The following is a 22,623-nucleotide window of genomic DNA, read 5'->3' as shown; positions in this document are numbered from 1 at the left end:
GAAGATTTTATTTTTAAATAACGTCTGCATTCAACATGGGGCTCAAACCCTTATCAGATATATGATTTGAAAATATTTTCTACTATTCCATAAGTTGTCTTTTCATTTTGTTGATGTTTCTTTTGCTGTGGAGGAGCTTTTTATTTTGATGTAGTCCTACTAACTGACTTTTGCTTTAGGTGTCAGATCCAAACAGTCACCAAGCTCAAAGAATTTATTTGCCTATATTTTCTTCTAGAAGTTTAATGGTTTCAGGTCTGACATTCAAGTGTTTAATCTATTTTGAGTTAATTTTTGTGTATTGTGAGAAGAGACTCATGAGAGTCAATTATTTTTTGTTGATTATATCTTTGATTGGTATTCTTCTACGAATGTAGCATGTAGACATACCTGATATATATAAATGTAATTTTAATGACTCTATATGGAAATATTTTCTTAAAGAGTGTAATTCCTGTTTTTATTTGTTCATTTTTAATGAATGTCGATATCTGAACAACCAGATAGAATGTCTTATTTGCTCCATGTTACTACTTCTTTAAACATTCTAAGATAAATTTTAATAGATGCAAAATCTTTCAAGTCTTGCTTTTAAACACCATTGGCATTGGGTTTAGAATTTAATATCAGAATATGTGGAAATAAAATTTTTATTCCTTTCCCTCTGTTTTTAGGCTAAAACTAATAAATGTTTTTCATTTCTTTTCATCTTAATTAACTCTTTTGCAGTGAACTTAGGAGGACTTTTACTCCAGGCACTGCTAGAATATTGGCCTAGAACACATGTGAATCCAATGGATGAAGAAGAAAATGAAGTAAACCATGGTTCGTGTTTTTGTATCAGGATAATTGATTTAAAATTACTCAGAAGTTTAGGATACTTGGAGTGTTTGTTATTCCAGGAATGTTTAAGAAACTTTAAGAAGCATTTGTTAAGTCATAACATAATAAATAACTCGGGATGTGCCCAGTTTATCCCCCTCCTTTCCACATATCAAAGAGCAGTCTTAACTGAGATTCCAAGAGCACTTTCACTCAGTGATGCTGCTCAGGAGGGGTTAAAAAATCCCTACATATTCAAATGACCTTTGCCCTTAACAGCAAGCAGCTTGGCAGCCTTCTTCCAAAGGTATTTCTCAGAGTAGCTGTGGGCCTGGGGGACTTAACCTCCAGAAACAGCTAATGAGCTGCATCGAAAGCCGTTTCGGTCCTTACCTTGTCATGGCTCACGTTGGCCTGAAACAGACATTACTGAGTCTGATGATCTACCTGATCTTGTCTCTAAACATTTCAGAAGATCAAATTCCAACTCAGAAGTGTCAGGATAAGTGAACAAGTATGTGTAAGAATTAATGTCACAGAGGACATTGTAAAGCTGTGTGTGCCACAGGCAGTGGCAGCAACTTTCTCTGGGCAGCAGAGAACATGTTTTGAATTTACAAATTTGGTTCAGTTTGATTGAAAAAAGGGAAGAAAAAGAACTTAAACTTTCACAGCTCATATGTTACAGCCAGTCAAAGAGTCTTTGAGTCCCACCTACCAAGGACTTACTCTGCTGAATATGAATGAATCTCTGAGTTCTCTGAAGATTCTGCTGAAGATGGCCCACTTGTGGTGGTCAGCAATGACGAGGACCTCCTAGTAGAGATTCATTCTGGTCAACCAACTCATCCAAAATGATTTCTGGAGTTAAAATCTCTTGTGCAAGGATGGCATGCTTCCCTTCAAGCCATTCTTCTGTTGTCCCTGTCAGAGAGGGCACTGACCCCACCCATGGGGACTTTTCTTTTATGTCACCGGGCCCATTCCCCTCCCCATCAGATGTACAGTGGGCCCGGAGCCAGAGAAACTCAATGGAAAAGTCTTTCCACAGAAGCTTGAAAAAGCTAAGTTTTAGTGTGGGCTCTGCTGTTTATCAGCTGTGTCGCTGTGGGCATGTCATTTCCAGTTCTTGGCTCATCCCTCTCCATCTGCAACATGACAGACAGGGTGCCTTTAGAGGCCCACTAAATAGACAGTAAAGGTAAAAAACCAGAAGTACAGTCAGCACCCCTGGCATCAAGGGTTTGGTTTTGGGAGTAAGGAAAAGTTAGAGGAAACCCCAGATCATCCTTAAAATCAAACTGCCACAGTAAAGGCAGAGCCCCCCTCCGTCCCCCCGCCGCCCTGCTCCACCTCTCAGACAGAAGCCTCTGTTTTGTGCCTGTGTGGTCATCTTCTGTACCAGCACCACAACCAGTGGACTCTCAAGAGTCGTGTACATTCTACTTGTTGAGCAGCTCAGGTGTTCGGGCGTCTGTAGGAGTTGCAGGCAGGGGTGCGCAGAGATAATTGGGCATGGACTGCATCCTTTAGGGACTGACATTGTGGTAGGGCAGAGAGCTCCTCAGAATAGACAGAACATGGTAAGGTCAGAGGGAAGATTGGTTGTTTCTCCAAGATAGGATCTGAAAGTGCTGTAGGCTCAGAGGGTGAGGTTGCTTCCAGATTCACCAGGGATACCTTTAGGAACAAGGTGGCACTGGAGTGGGGCTTAACCGTACTTGGTCAAAAGATTACAGAGAAAGCAGAGTGAAATGAAGTCTACAGAGAATAATAAAAAAGAGGTGTCGACTTCACTGAGGATTTTATTTTTCACCAGTACCTCTGCCATTAAGCATAAATTTTTTTTCTGGCCCAAGAAATTTTTCTGAGCTTGGTGTTCCACACATGCACACACATGCACACACACACACACGTGTGCGCACACACACACACACACAAAAGCATATTGCTATTTATAAACAGGCTGTCCTACCTTTTCCTGTGGCTGAAGTAGAGTTCTCCTTGTTTCAAGTCTCAAATATTAATCTTCTCTCTTAAAATTCTCTAAAATTATAGTCATTTCCCATAAAGTACATTACAAGTTGCTTTACTTCTTATTCTTTGTAGAAATTTAACTTTGATTTTTTTTTTCACCTTTATCTGACCCTGCTGACTCATCAGACTTTTAGCTTTGAAAACTTGGCAATGTTTGAAGCTTGTAGAAACAAAATGTTTAGAATCTGTGTTTTTAGCACTAGTTCTGGATACTGATGTCATCTGCATCTTTTCCTAGTAAATGGGGAGCAGGAGAACCGAGTACAGAAGGGAAATGGATATTTTCAAGTGCCCCCCCACACTCCTGTGATCTTCGGTGAAGCTGGAGGACGCACACTGTTCAGGTATGAGTGTGGAGGGCTGGAGACCTGCCTAAGAAATCATCCCCTTTGCTAAGAAGTACTGATTCAAACGTCATAACTTGTTCTAGGAGTATAAGGGGTTCAGAAGCTTTTCCACCTCCATGAGATAGTTAAGTGTCTGATGCTATTAGACCACGTTCTAATTGAGAACTGAGCCTCTTGTGTTAAAATGAGGTCGATACTTTGCTTTAAGGCAGCTTCTGTGGTGGTTTCTACAGAAAGCTGTCACTTTCTCTCACTTAGCTGACATGACTGTTGGGGTCAGGAAATCCCCAGAAGTCCCTGCTCATAGAATAGCATCAGAGAAGATAACTTCCCTCAGGCTGGGCAGTCAGTACAAGATGGGCTGGGCTGCTCCTGAGAACTGTTGTGCTCAGTGGTGCGCGACTTGAGGAACGAGGCAGTCCTTCATGAGGCCATGCTGGGAAGCTGGACTGGCTTCACCTCAAGGGGCCAGCCAGGCCCTGCTGGAATCACAGGGGAGAGCTCAGTAGTCTTCTGTAGGGCCAAAAGTAAGAAAAACGCAGGCCAGAATTCTCTTGCTTTCCAGTGGTTTCCTGAGAGTGTGATGACCAAAACAGTCCTGATCCCCATGATGTGTGGAGGCCTGTGCCATGCACTGCAGCCCTGGCAGGGGATGTTTCTTGAGTATTTTGCCTACAGCCAGCATTCCTATCATCACCCGAGGACTCAGAGAAGCAGCTCTAGTATATGCATGGCCTCAAGGATGCGGGGGCCTGAGTGTTAGCACCTGCCGCCCCCCTTAGCCGAGTGAGCCATGCTGCCTGGCTGCACTCCATTGCCTCAGCTGTCAAGTGGGGCTCATCCCGAATGGACGCTAGGGTCCCTCCCACTAATGTTTGTTGACCGTGGTTTGTCATTTGTGCTGCTGTGTCACTGACTACCTGACGGGTTATGTTTAGGCTGCTCTGCCGAGACTCCGGGGGTGAGACTGAGTCGATGCTTCTTAATGAGACAGTGCCACAATGGGTAATTGACATCACTGTGGATGTAAGTGTCCTCCACTCCTGTTTTGCCCTTTTGTTTTGTCCAAACACAAAGGAGATTAAGAGCAGCTTTAGACTATACAGTCTTAACGTTAGTAAAAACTAGGCTGCCAAGGGGAACCCTCCTCAGCCTCCCTGCAGTCCCAAAGTTGCCGAAGAAGTACTGCTAATTAGTTATGTACTGTTTATATCCTTGTTGGATTCAGTTATAACTGTAATATGTGCTTATTAAAGAAAATAAATGAATCGGGGCGCCTGGGTGGCTCAGTGGGTTAAGGCCTCTGCCTTCAGCTCGGGTCATGATCCCAGGGTCTTGAGATCGAGCCCCACATCGGACTCTCTGCTTAGCAGGGAGCCTGCTTCCTCCTCTCTCTGACTGCCTCTCTGCCTACCTGTAATCTCTGTCAAATAAATAAATAAAATCTTTAAAAACAAACAAACAAAAAACACTAAAAAAAAAGGAAAAAGAAAAAGAAAATAAATGAATCGAGTGAAATGCCCATCTCTTTCCAGTCATTCCTCTCTTCCACTCACTCGTGTCCTGCTCCCTAGAGGGGATAAGTAGTCGTAGTTCAGGCCATAACCTTCAGGACCTTTTTCTGTGCATACACAAGCAGATACTACTGAGGTGTGTGTGCATGCACCTATGTGTGTGTACAAACACACAAATAGACACAGTTCATTATTTTGCACAAAATCTGTTATACATACTGTTCTGCAACTTGGTTTGGTTTGGTTTTTCACTTAAAAATGTATCTTGGACATCTTTTCATGTCTGTACATGTAGGTCATTCATTCCTCTTTAATGACTACATAGTATGTCTTTGTATAAATGTATCATAATTTATTTAACTGGTCTTCTATTGATGGACATTAAGGTTGTTTCCAGTGTTTTCTGCTATGAGCAATGCTTCAGTAAACATCCTTGTACATGTATCTTTGTGTACTTTTTAGGATAAATTCCTAGAAGTGGAATTGCTGGATCAAAGGGTATGCACGTTTTCAATTTTGATAGATAACTGCCAAATTGCCCCCCACAAAAGCTCTAGCAGCGTACGCTCTCACCAACACTATGAGTGCCTGTTTACCACACTCACCGACACTGGTTACTTTTCAGTCTTTGCTAAAAGATGGCAAATATCTCATTGTTTTAATGTGGGGTGTTGTTTTTTCACATGTAGTGAGGTTAGGCATCTTTTCATACTGGCCATTTGTATTTCTTCTGTGAGTGTACTCATTTTTCTGTTGGGTGATTTGTTTTTTACTGATTTGTAGGATTTTGTCCTATTAAATATTAACCCTTCTACTATTATATGTGTCTCTCAACCAAAGTTTTACTTTGTTCGTGGCTGGTGTCTTTTGCCTGGCAAAAAATTTGAATTTTTTGTAATCAGATTGATCTTTTATGGCTCTGAGTTTCATGTCTTGCTTTGGTATTTCCTGTCCAAAGTAGCAAAAATGTATTTCTCCTCTGGTACGTCTGTGATCATTGTGTATGTCTAGATCTGTAACCTATTAGAATTTATTCTGTTTTGTGTGAAGTAGGATGCTAACTTTCTCCAGATGGTTAGCCGCTGTGCCAAAACAATTTTTTGGAGTGCTCTATCCTTTTCCTACTAATTTGAAATGCTATCTTTATCATATACTAAATTTCTGTATACACATGGATCTGTTTCTACACTCTCTTATGTGCTGTTGACCTGTTTTACATATTCCTAAAGCCATATGAAAAGAGATTTAACCTCTATAGAACTTTCAGAAAATTTTTTTTCTGTCCCAGATATACCTCCAAGAACTTAAAGCTAGTGTGACACCTGATGGATATTCTGTGCTCTTCTCTAAGTCCAAGATTCCCATAAACCACTGCTTCCTTTGACTGTGAAAGTCACCTGGGATACATTGCTGACTTTAGGCGTGTGGCTTATTCCTGAGAGGAGACATCCAGACAGGATATGACATGGAAGCTCAGAGGGGATTAATACCCAGAGAAAAGATGACCAGTTAAATTTATTCTTTATCTAAGTATGTGGTTTGCTTCATGATAGTCATCTTGGTGGTTGGCTGAAGTTTCTACTCTTGCTTAAAACCTCAGACCTGAGGTCAGAGGGAGAGAAAATGGGAGGACCTAAGTGACCTTTTCATTTGGATGGTGGGTCTCACCAGGCCAGAGTGTACAGTAGAATGTTGTGGGTTTCTCTCAAGACACTGAACTTTTTGTTTGGGCCCCTAGGTATCAGCCCCAGTGTTTAAGTGTGGAATTGAGATTTTTATTTTGAGAGCTTTAAGAGTTAAAGCTTATTTCCCTTTAATACCTTGAATTATTATTTGAGAAGAGCCATTCTACAGCATCATAATGACACTGACCTATCATTTGTCTCACATATCTTTTATTACAAAGCTAAACATGATACTTTCCTGATACGTTTTCACTAAGGCTGACAAGGATAATTTGATATCTTACTGTACATTTCATAGAAAGTCAGTTTTAATTGTAAAATAACTTACAAATCATGTTTTTCTGTTGACATCATTTTCATTCATTGGCTGATCAAAATGATCATACCTTTCTTTTTACTTTCAATATTTCAGAAAAATATGCCCAAATTCAACAAAATTCCTTTCTACCTCCAACCTCATGCATCTTCGGGAGCAAAAACCCTAAAAAAGTAAGTAAATGCAGTGTTACATGATGCCTTGATCTCATTAATGGCCAGCACTCTCTTCTTCTTTATAATTGCTTTCATAATAAAGGATAACTAAAGCAGGTTTTGTGATTCTGAAAGCTTATACAGTTGAGCGTTTACCAAATACCTCCGGTGGTAGGCCACAGATGTTCAAAAGTATAAGACTTGGTTTTTTTTCTCTTGCCATAGCATAGTTTAGGACACAATGTGTATATAAAAATTGCTTTTATGGATACTTAGGGAATCATGGGAGTAGGGGAAAGAAATGAATCGTGGGCTGGAGCTTCCAGAAAGTCTTCTTGAAGGACATGGAATTTGAGCTGGACATGTAAGAAATGGATAGAATTTCAAAAGAGAGGTATTATACATACAGGAAATGGTTTGAGGATTTGGAAGTAGGAGCATACACAGGATCCTGAAAATTAGCAAGGACCGGTGTAGCTGCAGCAGAGACTCCAGAACTGGGAAAGGAAATTTAAGGTCTTGTGGACGTGTATCTGAGCAAGTAAAATCTGTTAGGGGCATTTCTAGACATATACAAACGAGATCAGGGGCATGAACCCCCGTTATCCCCTCAAACAGCTCCAAGGTCATCAACACATGCCTAAGCATTTTCCTTCACCTCTGCCTCTCCCTCCGACCCACCTACACACACATATACACCCCACATCATTTTAAAGCAAGTCCTAGATAGAACTTCAACCAGATTTAGTGACTGAAGGTCAAGATGGCTTTCAGACTTTGAGCCCGAGCTACTTGGGTAGGCCATTTTGAACTGACGTCAGTGATACAAGAGAAGTAGGTTTGGGGGTGAGGAAATTGATGAATCTGATTGGGGACATGTAGAGTTTGAGGTGCCCATGGGACATCCTTCTGGAGATACCCAGCCAGCTGTTGGGCTTGTGGCCTAGAGTTTAGGCAGGAGGTCTTGGCTCTAGGGCCAGGAGCCACAGGAGAAATGAGCACCTGGGGAATGGGAGCCTGGTAAACATGGTGGGCTGCCTTCCCTCCCAGGAGCATTTAGTTTGCCCATCCTCTAGGATCGTCTTTAAGGGAATAAAACCCAGCAGGCTGTTAAGTTTTAAGAACATGCATTTAATTTCACTTACATGTAATCTGTGTCTTTGGAGGAACACAATGGAAATGTGTTGGCAATTCTAAAACTGGATTAAGGCAATGACCTAAACATTCTTCTTGATTTGCTTCCGTGCTATGTTTTGTCTTTATCCAATGGAACACCAAAAAATATTTAAGAGATAACATCCAGTGATTCCTGATGGCACAATCTGCCCTTGCTTCTTACAGAGACAGACTCTCTGCTAGTGACATGCTCCAGGTCCGGAAAGTAATGGAACACGTTTATGAGAAAATCATCAACTTGGATAATGAGTCGCAAACCACTAGCTCTTCTAATAATGAAAAACCAGGAGAACAGGAAAAAGAAGAGGATATTGCTATTTTGGCAGAGGAGAAAATTGAACTTTTGTGCCAGGACCAGGTAAGTGCACTTAAGGACCATAGCTCCATTTTTTCGTGTCGATGCTCAGCAAGTTACATGTGGTGTCATTATGGTTCCCACGTCTGTTACCTGTGGGGGTACTTCTGCTTTTAGGGAGGCTCTAAGGAGTGCTGGGTCTCTTCCACCTATTGGTGAGACCCTTTCTGGACGGGCTCTGCAGCCCACCCTAAAGTTCCTATTTACCCCAGGGAGATTCTCGGAAAAAGGACATAGAGATTAAAATGCACACACAAAGGGTGAATGTGCTGGTGGCTTTTTTTTTTTCCTGACAAGAAAAAGACACATGATCAACTCGATTGACAGAGCAGTGTCGGCCATGTTGGTTTAAGATTTGAAGCAGAGGTGGGTGGAGCATTGGGGGCACTGTTTTAAATAAAGGTGCACTCGAGGCATCTCCTCAGGGGAACGGCTGAAGTTGGGATCTCCGGCCTAGCCACCCAAGCTGCTCGTCTCTCACTGCCCAGACTCGTGTCTGCGTGCATGGGAGCTCTGTCAGCAAGAGCAGGCCACCAGGGGCAGGCGAGGGGAGGACGAGCTGGATGACCTGGTGAGAGTCCCTGAGTTTACAATAAAGGTCTTGGATATTACAAAGTAGAGGCTTTGACATTTATTATTATTTATTTTTGGCCGTTCAGGTTTTAGATCCAAACATGGACCTCCGAACAGTGAAGCACTTCATATGGAAGAGTGGTGGCGACCTCACCCTCCATTACCGTCAGAAGTCCACGTGAGGGGTGGGTGAGCGCTCCTGGGTATTCATTTACTGACCTTCCTCCTTGGCCCCGAGAGTAGTCCTAGGAAGCCCGAGCCCCAGTGGGAGCACGACTTCTAACGGCCGATTTGGTATGGACCGAGATTCTCTTTCAGTTGAAGTGACTAATTGCGGTGTAAAATAGAAACCAGTCTCCATGTGTAGATTAAGCTGTCCCCAGGGAGGCAGAGAGTGCGAACAGAAAACCCCACAGGCACACTGTGTCCTGTGAGATGTACAGAAGACGGACGACAGGCCAGCACAGACTGGGCTTCCTTTTGTTTCAAAGGACCTTATCTTCGTCTGTTAGCACTTGTAGAGACACATAGGTAAAGCCACATCTGTCACTGTGTTTCCACTTCAAACCTACATGCTCTGTAGCTTTTATAAGAGAGTACATTCCATTCCTGCAACACCTATGAAGGCTTTTTCCAAGTCGGTCATTAAAAACAAGTTGTTCTCACATTTAAGACAGTTATTTTTAATAGGAATTTGCTGTTGTACAATTCCAGAGCCAGCCCATTTCATAATAAATTATCCTTGTTGGGCTCGTTTTAATATTGCATCTCAGATGCGTTCTTTAGGAAGACCTGCGAAACTCTGGGTGCTGGCCCGTAGCACTTGGACTGCCAGACTGGAGTATGCCCAGCAGCGCCCAGGGCTGCTGCGCCCCCACAGTGCCCCCGGCTGTGTGGCAGCCACGGGCAGGTGCCACGCTTTCCCTGCTCCGCCGCATCCAGCTTTGTTGAGGGGCCAAGCTACGTGATGCCACAGGTTCGCGCTTTGGGTGAGCAGCGCAACACCATCGAAACTTAAGACCACGAGGAGAAAAGAAAAGGAAAAAAAAAGACCACAAGGAGATACTTCATTTAGATGCTACCTGAAATTTATGGTGTCTGAGAAGGAAGGGTATCCTAGTGAGTTAATTTGATATTCCCCTCCTGGAAGTATACATACTTGTTTTCACCAGAGTTTTATATGCAGGTTTTTGTTGTGGTACCTGTATCCGGAGTTCTTTTCGTTGTTCTTTCTAACAATCTGAAGCTTTCATAGAATCATTTGAGTCTTGTACAGAATATAACTTATTGGGGATAAACACTTCAACTTTTGGCAGAAGAAAATACTTTGGATTCTCCCCAAGGTCATTTGTATTCAGAATAGAACAGTCCCGTACAACTACGGAAGACAAGCCTCCTGTATGAAGCCAGAAGCACAAGTGCCTTCAGAGGGCAGTTTATTCCAGTCCAGTTGCCTCCCCAGCTCGCATGCAGTCTGTCCCCACAACAGCAGGGACTGGGGAGGGGCTGGAAAGGGTTGTTTTCTTTTCTACATCTTGACAGGTTCAGCGGGAAGCAGCTGATGGGCCTAAATCCAGACCTTTCTATTTGAGATATTCTTACCTGCACAACTGTAGAGACAGGGTTCCCTCACTACTGGTCAGCTTCCTTTGGAAAGTGGACAGGTCACTGCCTCCAGCACTTTGAAGAAGTGAGCAAAGACATGCCACATTTCCAATGAGTCTTTCTCCCTTACACAGAGAGCAACCGGCTTTTTTTTTTAAAAAGTCCTTTCTATCTGTTGGATACAACAGTGTGCTTTTGGTGCACATTTTTTAGCAATAGTTGTGAATTAAAGGCAAAAACAAACCCCACAACTCACTTATCAGCCCTCTGCTGTGTTTGCAGGAGGGGCCCTTGGGGTAAAGGAATAGGTTTCACTGGGCCATTTGGCCCCATGTGCCGAGACTTGAGGGGTGGCTGCACTCCCTTCCTGTCACAGATCTGACCCTCAGCATGCTTCTACTTTTTTTCCTTCCAGTCAAACCAGTAACAGTTTCCAGAAAATCTGACAGTCTGCAATGCCAAAAGGGTAAAAATCTGTATTTCACAGTTGTATAGAATAAAGGCTTTAGTTACAATATTTCAAAGTGTAGTACACCTTTATTTCTTTCACTTGTCATTTTCCTTCATAGCAGATTACAGAGAAACTTCTAGTTCCATGTTTACCCTGACAGTCATCAACGTCAGTACCCATTTTATCCCCCTGGTCAGGGCGGGAAGTATGTAAAAGTGAGAGAGGAAGAGCCAGAATCCTAGGGTGAGAGGGATGTTGGGCAAGACTGTCAGGCTGCAGTTCAGGGAAGCTGGCCTCCAAACAGTCCTGTGGTGATTCTCTTCTACTTCCTGGATTCCTACAGGCAGACACAACACCTCCCTGTTCGACAGGCTTATCAGCTGCCATGACAGGCTTAACGAGGGCTTGCTTCAAATGCAGTCACAGTGCTAGAAATTTGAAGAGTTTGCTCATTGGGGGCCCTCCCTGCATATACTTGGGTCAGTGCCTCCCCCTGAGCAGACGGTCCTTATTGTGTGGGCCCAACAGAACCCTGAATGCACTGTTAAGTGCCCACATTACAGAACAAGCCACAAACATGGGACTTTGAACTGGGTAGCAGCTAGAAGACAAGGCCAGAGGCAGCTTTTTTAGCAATTAGCAAGATGTGGGCAGGTGAGGGACTTCAGGAGCTGTTCCTGCATGGAACCCTCTTTCTGGAGCAACCAGGTAAAGCACAAGATCTTGCCTAGTCTTAGCCACTCTGGGCACCAGGGGTGGAGGGAACAGCCTCCCATACTATGGGAAAGAACAGAATGGCCTTTACCCACCGTTGTCCAGGCCCCTCATTCCCCCTTAGGGTGGGAGCTGTGTTCAAGAAGTCCAGTCAGGACTGGCTTTGAGTCTGCTTAGGTTGGTGAATTTAAATTCGCAGTCTGTATTCTCCACCTGGGCAGCCTGGATGCCTTGTATATTTAGAAGAGATGGTTGTGTAAGTTTGGGATCTGACAGGAGTCACCATTAGGGGTACTGGGTCTGTGGGGTGTAGGCCCTGGGGAAGAAGAGACATCATGGTCCCAGAACAAGTGAGTCTCTGCTGACAGGGCTAGAATTTCCAACCCTCCTCCCCCAGGAGAGATGGACTAGTTCACTGCTTCTCTCCTCCAGCTCTGACTGGCAGATGTCAGTCAGCCTGAGCCAGCTATGCAGTGTAGCAGAGGTGAGGATACGAGACTTCTACAAGAGACGGTAACTGGGGCCTCAGGGGTCCCCAAGGTGTGGGGCTGCCTTCTAGTACACGTGGGGCTGCCTTCTAGTACACACGGGGCTAGCTGAGCTGTACAAGAAGAATCAAGGCAAGCCCTAGCAAGTTGCAGGCAAATACTCCAGACCTATCCCTTCCTCCTTCACTCCACCCTTCAATCCTCCTTCCTCCTTCCTCCTTCACACCTGACCCTGTGTGGACCCTGCTGCTGCCTGGGCAGCCATAGTGACCAGAGCAGGAGCAAGCACTGGACGTAAGGGTACAATGTGGCCTAAAGATGCTCTTGCCGATGGTCTCCTCTTCCTAACCACTGAGGCTCTCTGCCCGACCCAAGCAGCAGAGTAGTCCTTTTCCTCTCCTACCCCAGCTCCTGCAAAACTTAATCTGGGTGCTGCTCCCAGCTCTCCACTACCCCAAAAGGACTTGTCTGAGACTCTCAAACAAGTGCCCGACTCCCCAAAGCCAGGACCACCAGGCAGAACCAATGCTGGAAGGTCATCTCTTGGACGCCGGCAGGGGTTATGGGCACACATGAGCTCCCGAACTGCAGAAGTCCCTGCACAACCGGGAGCCACTGCCTAGAAAGCTGCACACACTGGGCCGGGATCAGGCAAGGGGCTGAGCTGCATAGTGCGGCCTAAGCGGCTCCCCCCCTCCCCCCGTCTCAGCCTCACGAAATGCCATCAGGGACCTGGACACAGCCTAGGGTGTTATTCAGGGGTGGAGAGCAGGGCCTGGCCACCTGCCCCCTCAGCCTCCGCCCCGAACTCTGGGCTCTCTGTGCTTGCTGGCTCGTCCTCAGCCTGTGCTTCGAGCAGCTCAGCAGACAGGCCGTCTTCCGGTGAGGCTGCCGAGATGAGGCTGTCGGGAAGAGTTAGCTGAGGCAGGTGGTCTGGTTGTGCCTGGGTGCCTGGGCTGTCCGGGAAGGAGACCTCAAACTCTGATCCGGACCATGTGGCCTCACCTGAAAAATATAGGGAGGGGCTGAGAAGGCCTGGGGCAGCCCCCACTGACTCCCCCCGCTACTCGCTCCCCAGACATTGATGGGGAATGGGAGCTCTAGTGTCAAGATGCTTTCACGTGGCTGCATTTCACCCAATAGCCAGCCTCCCAGCCAGCTGAGAAACTCAGGGCAACCTTGCCAATGACTCAGGGTCCTTCCCAGAAAGCTTGTGCAGGTGTGGGCCACTCACCACCACGCTCGTGAGAACCGCTGCTGGAGACATCCTCAGGGCCAGAGGCTGAGAGACCCGTGGACGTCAGCTCTATGGCAGAGGGCAGGCCGGGCCAGACACTGGCATTGCTGCTGTCCAAGAGGGAGATACCTGACACATCCAGGAAGCCTAGAAGAAGGATGCAAGTCTTTGCCAGCACAAAACCCAGATGACTGGAAGGCCCATATCCTGGGCCTCAGGCCCCTGTTCCTGGAGTGCCTGGCCCAGCCTGAAACTGTAATCTCAATCCATAAGGGTGCCCCCGCCCAATCCCAAAGTGGTCCCCACTGCCTGTTGCTGAGGGAAGAAAAGGACTAGCACAGAGGCAGAGGGCCCAGACCCTGCTCTGTCCCCACTATGCAGCGTGACCTCGAGCAGGCCGTGTCCCTTCTGTGGACTGCAGTCCCCCCACCGGCACACTAGACAGGCTCATCTGCAACCCTCTTGGCATCTGTGAGCTAGGAGGCATCCGTGGGTCTGAGGAAGGTTTAGGCACTGCCCTGGAAGCCCCGCCCCAAACCTGGGGCCCACCGCAGCACCGGGGATTGCAGACCCCTCCGCCTCCTCTCTGGGGCCCACTCACTACCTGGGTCCATGACACGCTGCACTGGAGGTGGAGGTTGAAGAGGTGTCTCCATGGGATGTGGAAATCCCCCAAGGTCTGGAGCACCACGGCTGGGACTCCCAGGCTCAGAAAACTGTCCCTCCATGAAGGAGCTGGGTGCCTGCAGCAGGGCCTATGGGGGCCAGGGAAGAAGGAGGGAGCACTGTAGGGGCAGTTGGGGCAGAGGAGTCCAATCTAAGCCCCGGCCCACACTGACCACAGAAGCACTGCTCTGCCTGATGGAGCAAAGAGCCGTGGTGTCCTGCCACCGGATCTACAGTCCGGTATAGGAGGCCCGCCTGGCTTCTCCGTCAGTGCTGACAAGGAGGGGGCGCCCTTCCTGGTCTGCTGAGGACTGAGCACCCACCTGGCTGGGCTCCTCCAATGACCCACCTGAAGAGGAACCCTTGGATGAATTCCAGCATGCCGAGGGAGCCATCAGTACAGACACTAGGCAACAGCCGAGTGCCTGAAGGTACTCAGTGACTTTCCCACAGGCATGAAGGCAGGTCTGGCATTCCTCTACAGATCTGGCCAAACAACCAGCCCAGCTGGGGTTCTGGATGCCCAGCCTCTGGCCCAGCCTGACCCCAGACTCCTCAAGGCACAGTACAAGGCTCTGTGTCTGAGCCTCTGTGTCCTACTCAGGAAATGAAAGCAACAACTAGTGCTTTGCCATGACCTTCACCTCCAGACCTAAGTGTCAGAACTAAACTGGGCTTCACTGTCCCAGGATTGGACCACCTGCTTTCACTGGCCCCCAGAAGCAAGAAAGGCCCCCCAAGGGCTCCACAAATGGGCCCCGGATGACAGCAGCCTTGGGTCCTCCTTTCCTAGGTGGCAGGCCCCTTTGCCCATACGAAGCCCCCCACTTCCTCTCATTGGCAGATGATCCCCACCTACCTCCATGTAGTCATCCTGCCTGGAGCCTGTCTCCAGGCCTGAAGAGGCAGGAGAGTCCTGAGGGGTGGGTCCAGGAGGCAGGGTGTCAGGTGGCGGGGCATCAGGAGGCGGGGCACCAGGTGGCGGGGCATCAGGTGGTGGGGCACCAGATGGCGAGACGTCAGGTGGCGGGGCATCAGGTGGAGGGGCGTCAGGTGGCTTCTTGTGGTGGCTGGGAGGCTGGGTTGGGATCCGGTGCAGATACCCGTAGCCAATACCACACCCCAGACTGCCGAAGTCCAGAAACATTCAATCCAGGGGGTTGTCCCATAGCCCTTCCTAGGTCTTCCAACCCCACCCACTCCTAGCCATGAGGGGCAGCAAGGGTGCCTCCTGGACCAGTGGTCATCCTCAGGATCCCTGGACCCTGGGCCCAACCTCCACCCCCCACCATGGGATTCTGGGTGTCCACGTCCAGCGGCCGGGTCCAGCCGGTGCTCTGCTGGGCCCCTGCCCCACCACCCTCCACCTGAGAAAGTACCTGCCCTCTCCACCCCAGGCTGCGTTGGGAGTTACAGTCACCTCCCGGCAGGAGTCGGATTCGGAGTTGTAAACCATCAGCTTCAGGGGCTTCCCCTCGTGGGACTCAATGAGCGTAAAGAAGTCCTCGGACTACGACAAAACCAGCACCTGAGCCCCACTCCCCACACTGAATTGGGAGGCCTCAACTAAACAAGGCCCCCCTCGTGGACAGCACCCATCTCGGCACCCTATCCGGGGGGCCTGGGGAGGACAAACCAAATGCTGCTCACCTCCTGGAGGATCTGGTCTGAGCCAACCACATAGTCTGTGTATGGGCGCAGGCCAGCAAGGGAGGCAGGTGAAGAGGGTTCCACGTCCTGGGGAAAGAGAAATCACCAACTATCTGTCTTACTTCTCGAGTTGGGGATGGAGAGGGGCGGGCGGGGAGGATGGAGGGGCTCCCTTTCCAGGTACTGAGCAGGATACTTGTTCTCAGGCTCCAGGGCTAGGACAAGCCCAGCCTCTCCTACTCCATCCTTCATTTCCTGACCTCCCCAAGGTGCACAGCCGGCCGGCAGAGGGCAGCACCATGGCACTGCTCACAGTCCTGAGCTCTGGAATCTCCTGTGGGTTAAATCCTGACTCAGCCAACCTCTAACCTATAACTGTGGACAAATACTTAACACCCTAGCATCAGTTTCCCCACGATTAAAAGCAGGGTATGCAGTCCTTCCTCACAGGGTTGCCGAAACAATTAAAAATAGAATACAGGTAAAGAATGAAAACGACAGTTGGCCCACAGGAAGTGTCCAACTGCGGTGCTGTTACTGGGTGCAGGCATATGGCTGAGACCGCTGTGGAGGGGCTGGAGGCTGGGCAGTGAGCAGAACTGGGTACAAGCATCATTTCCTCCCTTGGGAATCTCTACCACTCCTAGCTCCAGGTCTCCCAGAGCAATGCAAAGGGATTTGCCTCATCACCCCATTGTACTGGTGGATAAACTGAGGAAGGCTAAAAGGTTGAGAAGTCTCCCACAAGAACTCAGTGAGCAACAGAGAAGGCTAGAGATCAAATCAGTCCGTTTCCAGCTCAGGGCACCCTCCTTCCACTAAGCCTTGGCACTAAGCATTCAAGATTGTAGGCACCATCGTGTGTGTGTGTATGTGTGTGTGTGTGTGTACAAAGACACAGCAACATCTGTGACAACTCAGTCACTGAGATTCAGGAAGACCCCAGGCCCAAGGCCCAACCGGGCTCTAAGGAAACCTGCCAGAAATGACTAGATCCCGGTAGGCCATAGAGTCTACCAGAAAAGACCCCATCTATAAAGACCAGGAACAGCAGCCTTCTGGCAGTGTGGGGTACCACCAACCGGCCCCTCCAGTTGGTGGTATCCCACCCCTCAAAATAGGAAACCAAGGTCTGGAGGGTGAGAAGGGTGCCGTAGGTCGCCTGGCTACCAAGCAGGGTACACAGTTATATGGATGAGGAGCGGCCCTCAGGAGCCCTGTCCCGGAAGCAGGTCATTGGCCCAATCCAGATGCCCCACACCCAACCCTTGCCCCTCCCCCCCACCCCCCACTCACCAGCACGTGCCACACGTGCTCGCTGGCTCTGCGGAAGCTGCAGAAGCGCACACTGGCCCCCAGCAGGCCCTGGCCGCCCCACATGTTGCTGGGCACCACCTCCACTTCGCGCACCTTCATGGTCTTCATGTTAAACACCTCCAGCTTCACGGGCCTCTCCACATTGGCCTTCAGCAGGGCCTTCAGCGTGTCATTCTCCTTGTTCTGCGGCGGCAGAGGGGCTGACGCCAAGACCCCCTGCCCCCCACTACCCACCCCCCAGGTTTGGGCCTCTCAGACAAGTCTGGGTCCAACGTGGGTAAGGGCCCAGGAGGCCAGGTGCCCCAGCGGGGTTTGGTGTGGGCGTGGGCCAGGGCAGGGTCTGGGCCTGCGACCACTGCAGCCCCTTGAGACCACTGCAACCCCCCACCACCCCTAAGCACCACGAAACCTGCCTCTCTCAAAAACCATGGAAAAGAAAACAGAGTGAGCGAAGAGCCTGCTTGGTCCAGAGCACTGCAGGGCTCCTCTCTCTGACAGGTCCCTTCGCACCCTGACACCTCTCGTGTCCTGAGAGGCAGGCCCTTTACACCTTGTGGCCAGCTCCAAGAGCCCCAAAAAGCTCAGGAGCTGGACACTGGGCAGTGCACCAGTCAAGCTGAGTACACGCCTAGAAGGAGGAGAGGTGAGCTGGGCCTCCCTCCGGAAGAAAAGGGAGAAGGAGCAGAGTGGGGCCTGCTGTGGGACAGGGGACACACACACACACAGCAGCTGTAGCATGGGAGAGCCTCACCAGCCTCGAGTGCCCGATGGTGATGATGAAATCAAAGTAGGGTTCCAGGCCTGCCTGCTGGGCTGGGGAGTTCTCCTGCACCTGTCCCACAGCAGAGGCCACAGTCACAGCAGGCACCAGCCTCGTGACTCTCCGAGAAGCCCCCATCCATGTCCACAATTTCAGAGACCATCCATCACCACTTTCGCTGTCACAGCAAGAACCCGGGCCCTGCACAAACTGTTCTAGGCAGGTAGGTGACCGGTGAGCACAGTCAAGGTAACTCCACCCTCTGGCTACCTACCTGGGCAAGGTTGTCCTCTTTGGGAAATGGCTCTTGTTGGGTCACACATCATACTTCCAGAGATGCCTCACAGGAGAGCCCAGGGTAGCCCTGGGAGCTTCTAGGAGGCCACACAGACACAGGGCACCACAGCCCTGTGGGGAAGCTTGGGCCACTGGGAAGCTGGCAGGTTTACCAGAGAGGTTTAGATGTGGACAGGAAGGGAGGGCCCCAGAATAGACGGAACCAGGGGTGTGCTCAGAAAGACAGAGAGGGTGGGCAGCCTGTGGCCAGATCCCAGAGCGCAGACCCTGTGGTGACAGATCCGAGCTCAGCTGGGCAGGTGTGGGACCTACTGAGGAGTGCAGCTGAGGGAAGAAGACCCAAGGGACAGGGGATGTGCCTGAGCTGGGAGTCCTGCAAGAGGGAGTCCCAGAAGCAGGGATGAATCCCAGCCTCACAGCCTAGTCTCCCCTTCTGTGTGGAATGGCTCCTCCTCCCTTCTCCCAAGCCCAAGGGGGCCTCCAGCCCTGTATTCTGGAACTCACTGCTGCTCCAAAAACACAGCAACCAGGCCTCCCAGCTGGGGTAAAAATCCATCTCAAAGGCCTCATTTACAGAGCCTTGCTCAAACAATGCAGCCTTTATCCTCAGGGCTGGACCCTGCAGTGGGCCGCACACCCTCAGGCCTTTGGCTGTGAGCACTTGATGTCCCGCTGGCCAGGCATTAGCCCAGAGGACTAATGCCTGGCCAGGGCTCATGTGGCTTCAGGTTCCCGATGCATCCACCATGGGAAGGCCCTGGGGCTTCAGCCACCCACCAGCCCAAAATTGGATTCCCCAAGCTGAAGGAGAGCTCACCCCACGCCTTGGGATCCAGGGTAATTCACCCCTGGAATTAGAACGCCCTTCTAGCTGGGTCACCACCCACTGAGGCCCTGCTTGCCATCCCCAGGAGCTTGCCATGGCTTCCAATGCCAGTGAGCCCAGAAACCAACTCCAGTCCCAGTTGGCCTGCAACAGGGGAGCTCTGAGCCGTGCCCCTCTCCCTCCACAGGAAAGCTGGGACAAGGTGTCTTTTGAAAGCCACTGGACAGTTACTCAGGGACAGCAAATGCGGAGGTAGTCCTCCTTCCCAGCTCAGGACCTCATCCATGCCACTCCTGCCTCCCCCTGCTCCTGAGGCCAGTGCCACCCAGCTGCCAGCCCGCTCCCCTCCTCAGTTACTCCTTGTCAGCTGCCCTCCAGCATTACTGAGGTCCAGAAGCTCAAGCCTCCCATCCCCAGGCCCTCTCGCCACCCTCTGCCGTGACCTTGTCTTCTGGCCGTACTCCACTGCCCCTGCCCCCCACCTTGCAATCACACTCTAGGGCTCTGGAGCAGAGCTAATCTGCGTGGCTTGCCACTACACCCCCGCTCCCGCCATAAGCGCTGTCCCCTGTCCAGCTCTCCTTTGAAGGCTCCCAACACCCTCCACCTCGCAGCCACTCAATGCTTGCTGGTTTCCCACCACCTTTCACTGTGTTCCCCATCAGGGAATCTAATGTAATTAAAGGGACAGCAGCTGACACTTGCTGAGGACTGGCTCCGTGCCAGGGGACCTGCCCTACCTTGTGTTTAACTCTTTTACTAGCACTGACTTCCCCAGGAGGAAAAGCACTCCATTATTCAGAAATCTGACTCCAGGAAGTCCAACCCAGAGCCTGGACAGGTAACAACCATTTCCTGGGGGACCCTCCAGGCCTCTAATCTCACTGAGGGCAAGGACTTCTCCATCGTGCCTGGTGCACAGTAAGACCACCAGTATTTACAGAAGACAACAGACATGTTCTTCAGTTTTTAAAAAATGTAAGTAGGTAAGGTCACACTTCCACGGAAAACGTCCCCCGTTCCACAGCGCAGGAGAAAATCCTGATCTTCAGGACACGACAGGCCCTGCATAGTCTGGTCTCTTCCTTTAGCACTTGTCCTCCTCACATGGGCCACCCCATTTCTGGACACCAGCCTCATCTCCTGCTTTCTCAACCCAACCGTCTCAGAATGCTCTTCCTCTAAGTATCTGTAATGTCCACTCCTTTCCTCCCAGGTGTCTTCCTGACCCCTCTATCCAAAACAGCACCCACTCAGCCTCTGTATGCTCTTCCTCTACCTTCTTCTCCTCGCGCTGCTCGCCGCCTAGCATATATTTCTGTTTCGTCTGTCTCCCTCCTCTCTGTGCCAGCAACAAAGGATAAGTTCCACTCCATGAGAAGAGGGACGGTGTCTGTTCTGTCCACTGCTTTATCTCTGGCACCCAGAATGTGCTCAAAAATACCTGTTTTTGTGGATGGAAGACCTCCAATCTCTTGACCTCTCCACTCAGCCCCTCTCCCACATTCCCCCCACCACTGCCCCACCTCTCCCCTCTCGCCAAGTCCTCAATTTCTTTGCTTTCCTTCAACCTGCTGGGAGATTCTCCTGATGGGAGGCGTTCGGCCGTCCACTTTTCTGTCAGGTGCCTCACTGTGATGCCAACCAGAGAAAGCCCATTGCCAAACTCGAGGCTGTCAACTCTGGGTCTTGAAGCCAAGCTGGCTTGCCTTTTGGGAACCCCCTTCTTTCACCCTCCCCTCTTGTGGTTAACAGAGCTTCAGACACCCCTCAGCAGCCAGGTACCAAACTGACCAGCTTGCCTGCCTACACTCAGCTCTGCAATCCATCCAAGGTGCCCGTGGAGAAGTATGAGGTCCTTCCCCGCTGCGCTGTGGGTTCGGAGACCCTCGTGCCCTTCTCACCTCCGTTTCAGCACCTCCTTCTCCACAGCCACCCCAGCTCTCCATCTGGCTGCGGGCCCTCTCCTCACCTTCAGACTCTAGGAACCCTGCTCCGTCTCCACTTTGTCCAGAACTGCTTGTCCAGACTCGTCCCTCCCCTGCTGCCAACGCTCGCACCCCGCCTTCTGCGGCAGTCTCCTGGCTCTCCCGCTACGGCTCTCCCTAGCTGGTTGGCACTGCTCCTCCAGCCCGGAACCGGAGGCCGGTCGGCGGGATACGCGCCGTGGCAGTCGGCGTCCACCTGGCCATCCCGACAGGGACCTAGGGTCTTGGTCTTGCTGGCTCTCTTCCCAGGCCCAGCAAGAAGGCGATCACAAACATGACCCGGGTGCACAAGTGCGTCCCGGCTGGACCTGATGCAATCTTCACCTGGGAGAAGTGCCATTCCGGGCCGCCGGACCGGACCAGGAAACGCTCCCGCTTCCTGCACGGCTGGCACTCGGGGCCGGCGCCGGGCAGACCCAGCCGCAGATGGCCCGGGGGCCAGAAAGCCTCGACGCCGCCTCCCGCAGGCGGCTCCCACCGGGAAGGAGGCACACGCCCCACCGGGAAGGAGGCACACCCCGGCCGCTCGGGGGACCGGGACCCTGCCGCTGCCGCCCTCGAGCCGACGATCAGACGTCCCCTCGCGTCCGTGCGGGCGCCCCGCCAAGGTCACCGGCGCCGCGGAGGCGACTCACCCCGTGCAGATGGAAGCCCTCGGCGCCGCCCGCGGGCTGCTCGGCGCTGGCGCCCAGACCCATGGCTGCGGCCCGGCGGCGGCGCGCGTGTCCCGTACCGCGGTGCCCACCCCGCAGCGCGACCCGACGCCACCAGCGCGCACTCGCCCTCTCGGCGCTCGATTGCGAGCGCCTTGTCACGTGGGTGCCTGCCTCTTCCACCCCTGATTCTGACGTTCTTAGCAACCGACCCTTACCTCCGTTTCCAGGGACGCGCGCCTCCAACTTCCGGTCGCGAGAGGCGTGTCGGGGACCCTGACTCGAGAATCCAGCTCCGGGCGGCCCCACCAGACCGGGACTCGGAGGCCCGGGAGCCTGGAGATGAGCAGCGATGACTCCTCTCTTATGGTACGTGGCCCGAATGCGGCCAAGCCGCTCCCTCCGGGACTCTCCGCCTCCCGCCCCGAGACCCCCGCGCCCCGCTGCTCTCCTGTCACCTCACCGACCGCCCCTGCTGTCCCCTTTACCCGCCTTTCGCCGTCCCCCGCCGGCCGCTTAAAGAAGAGTCTGGCCCCCTCTGCTTCACTGTTCGTGGCCAGTGCATCTTTCTCCTTGTGTGTTCTCTGTGAACTCTGAGCTCCAAATCAACATCCCCACCCAGTCTTGTCCTTGAGCTCCCCCCAACCAACGTAACCAAAACCCATCTCTTTCATTTTGCCATCATCTCTCCCTCCCCTGCTGCTGCTTCTGCGTCCCCCACTTCAGTAGAGGGCGCCTCTACTGATCCTACAGCCTTCAGTCTTCCCCATTCCCATCTCACATGTGCCTCACATTCCTGCCTATCAGCAGGAAATGTCAGCCCCTACAAGTCTCCTGACAGAACCCTCTACTTTGTACCTCCTAGTCCGGGATAACCGCTCCCCAGGCACCTGAAACACTACCACCCCCCCCACACACACCCGGCAACACACACACCAGCTCTCTCCTCACCAGCAGTCCCCACACCACCACCACCACCCACACACACACA

The 22,623-nt window shown here is 50.9% G+C and overlaps 3 protein-coding genes across 21 annotated transcripts in view; 2 read left to right on the top strand and 1 right to left on the bottom strand.

The window, feature by feature from the left end:
• WDR48 (WD repeat domain 48) overlaps positions 1–11,102 on the top strand; it is a 50,446-nt gene extending 39,344 nt beyond the window's left edge. For 7 of the 8 annotated variants that reach the window (XM_032348747.1, XM_032348487.1, XM_032348669.1 and 4 more), the window contains 6 exons: positions 730–825; positions 3,098–3,203; positions 4,145–4,232; positions 6,818–6,894; positions 8,218–8,410; positions 9,067–11,102. In XM_032348747.1, coding sequence (XP_032204638.1) covers positions 730–825; positions 3,098–3,203; positions 4,145–4,232; positions 6,818–6,894; positions 8,218–8,410; positions 9,067–9,162 — 656 coding nt within the window. In that variant the 3' untranslated portion in view covers positions 9,163–11,102. The remainder of the gene's footprint in view (positions 1–729; positions 826–3,097; positions 3,204–4,144; positions 4,233–6,817; positions 6,895–8,217; positions 8,411–9,066) is intronic. The other variant, XM_032348306.1, reaches the window with a different exon arrangement.
• Positions 11,103–22,231, bottom strand: GORASP1 (golgi reassembly stacking protein 1). Of its 8 annotated transcripts, XM_032349321.1 has the most exons (12): positions 22,121–22,231; positions 21,851–21,968; positions 17,860–17,940; positions 17,088–17,291; positions 15,792–15,878; positions 15,521–15,651; positions 15,001–15,268; positions 14,080–14,230; positions 13,473–13,622; positions 13,022–13,243; positions 11,846–11,980; positions 11,103–11,464 (listed from the first exon to the last, which is right to left on the bottom strand). In XM_032349321.1, the coding sequence occupies exons 1-11, from the start codon at positions 22,195–22,197 to the stop codon at positions 11,889–11,891; spliced, it is 1,581 nt and encodes a 526-aa protein (XP_032205212.1). In that variant the 5' UTR covers positions 22,198–22,231; the 3' UTR covers positions 11,103–11,464; positions 11,846–11,888. The 8 variants fall into 8 exon arrangements, with proteins under 8 accessions (XP_032205212.1, XP_032205130.1, XP_032205285.1 ...); XM_032349239.1 differs by having other exon boundaries at positions 11,103–11,980; XM_032349394.1 differs by having other exon boundaries at positions 11,103–13,243; positions 22,121–22,227.
• The window catches only part of TTC21A (tetratricopeptide repeat domain 21A), a 35,619-nt gene continuing 34,890 nt past the window's right edge, over positions 21,895–22,623 (top strand). For all 5 annotated transcript variants that reach the window (XM_032347830.1, XM_032348088.1, XM_032347935.1 and 2 more), the window contains exon 1: positions 21,895–22,001. In XM_032347830.1, coding sequence (XP_032203721.1) covers positions 21,975–22,001 — 27 coding nt within the window. In that variant the 5' untranslated portion in view covers positions 21,895–21,974. The remainder of the gene's footprint in view (positions 22,002–22,623) is intronic.

This window comes from Mustela erminea, chromosome 1 (assembly GCF_009829155.1).
Source record: "Mustela erminea isolate mMusErm1 chromosome 1, mMusErm1.Pri, whole genome shotgun sequence".
NCBI lineage: Eukaryota > Metazoa > Chordata > Mammalia > Carnivora > Mustelidae > Mustela > Mustela erminea.
This window is presented reverse-complemented; position numbering and strand designations above follow the sequence as displayed.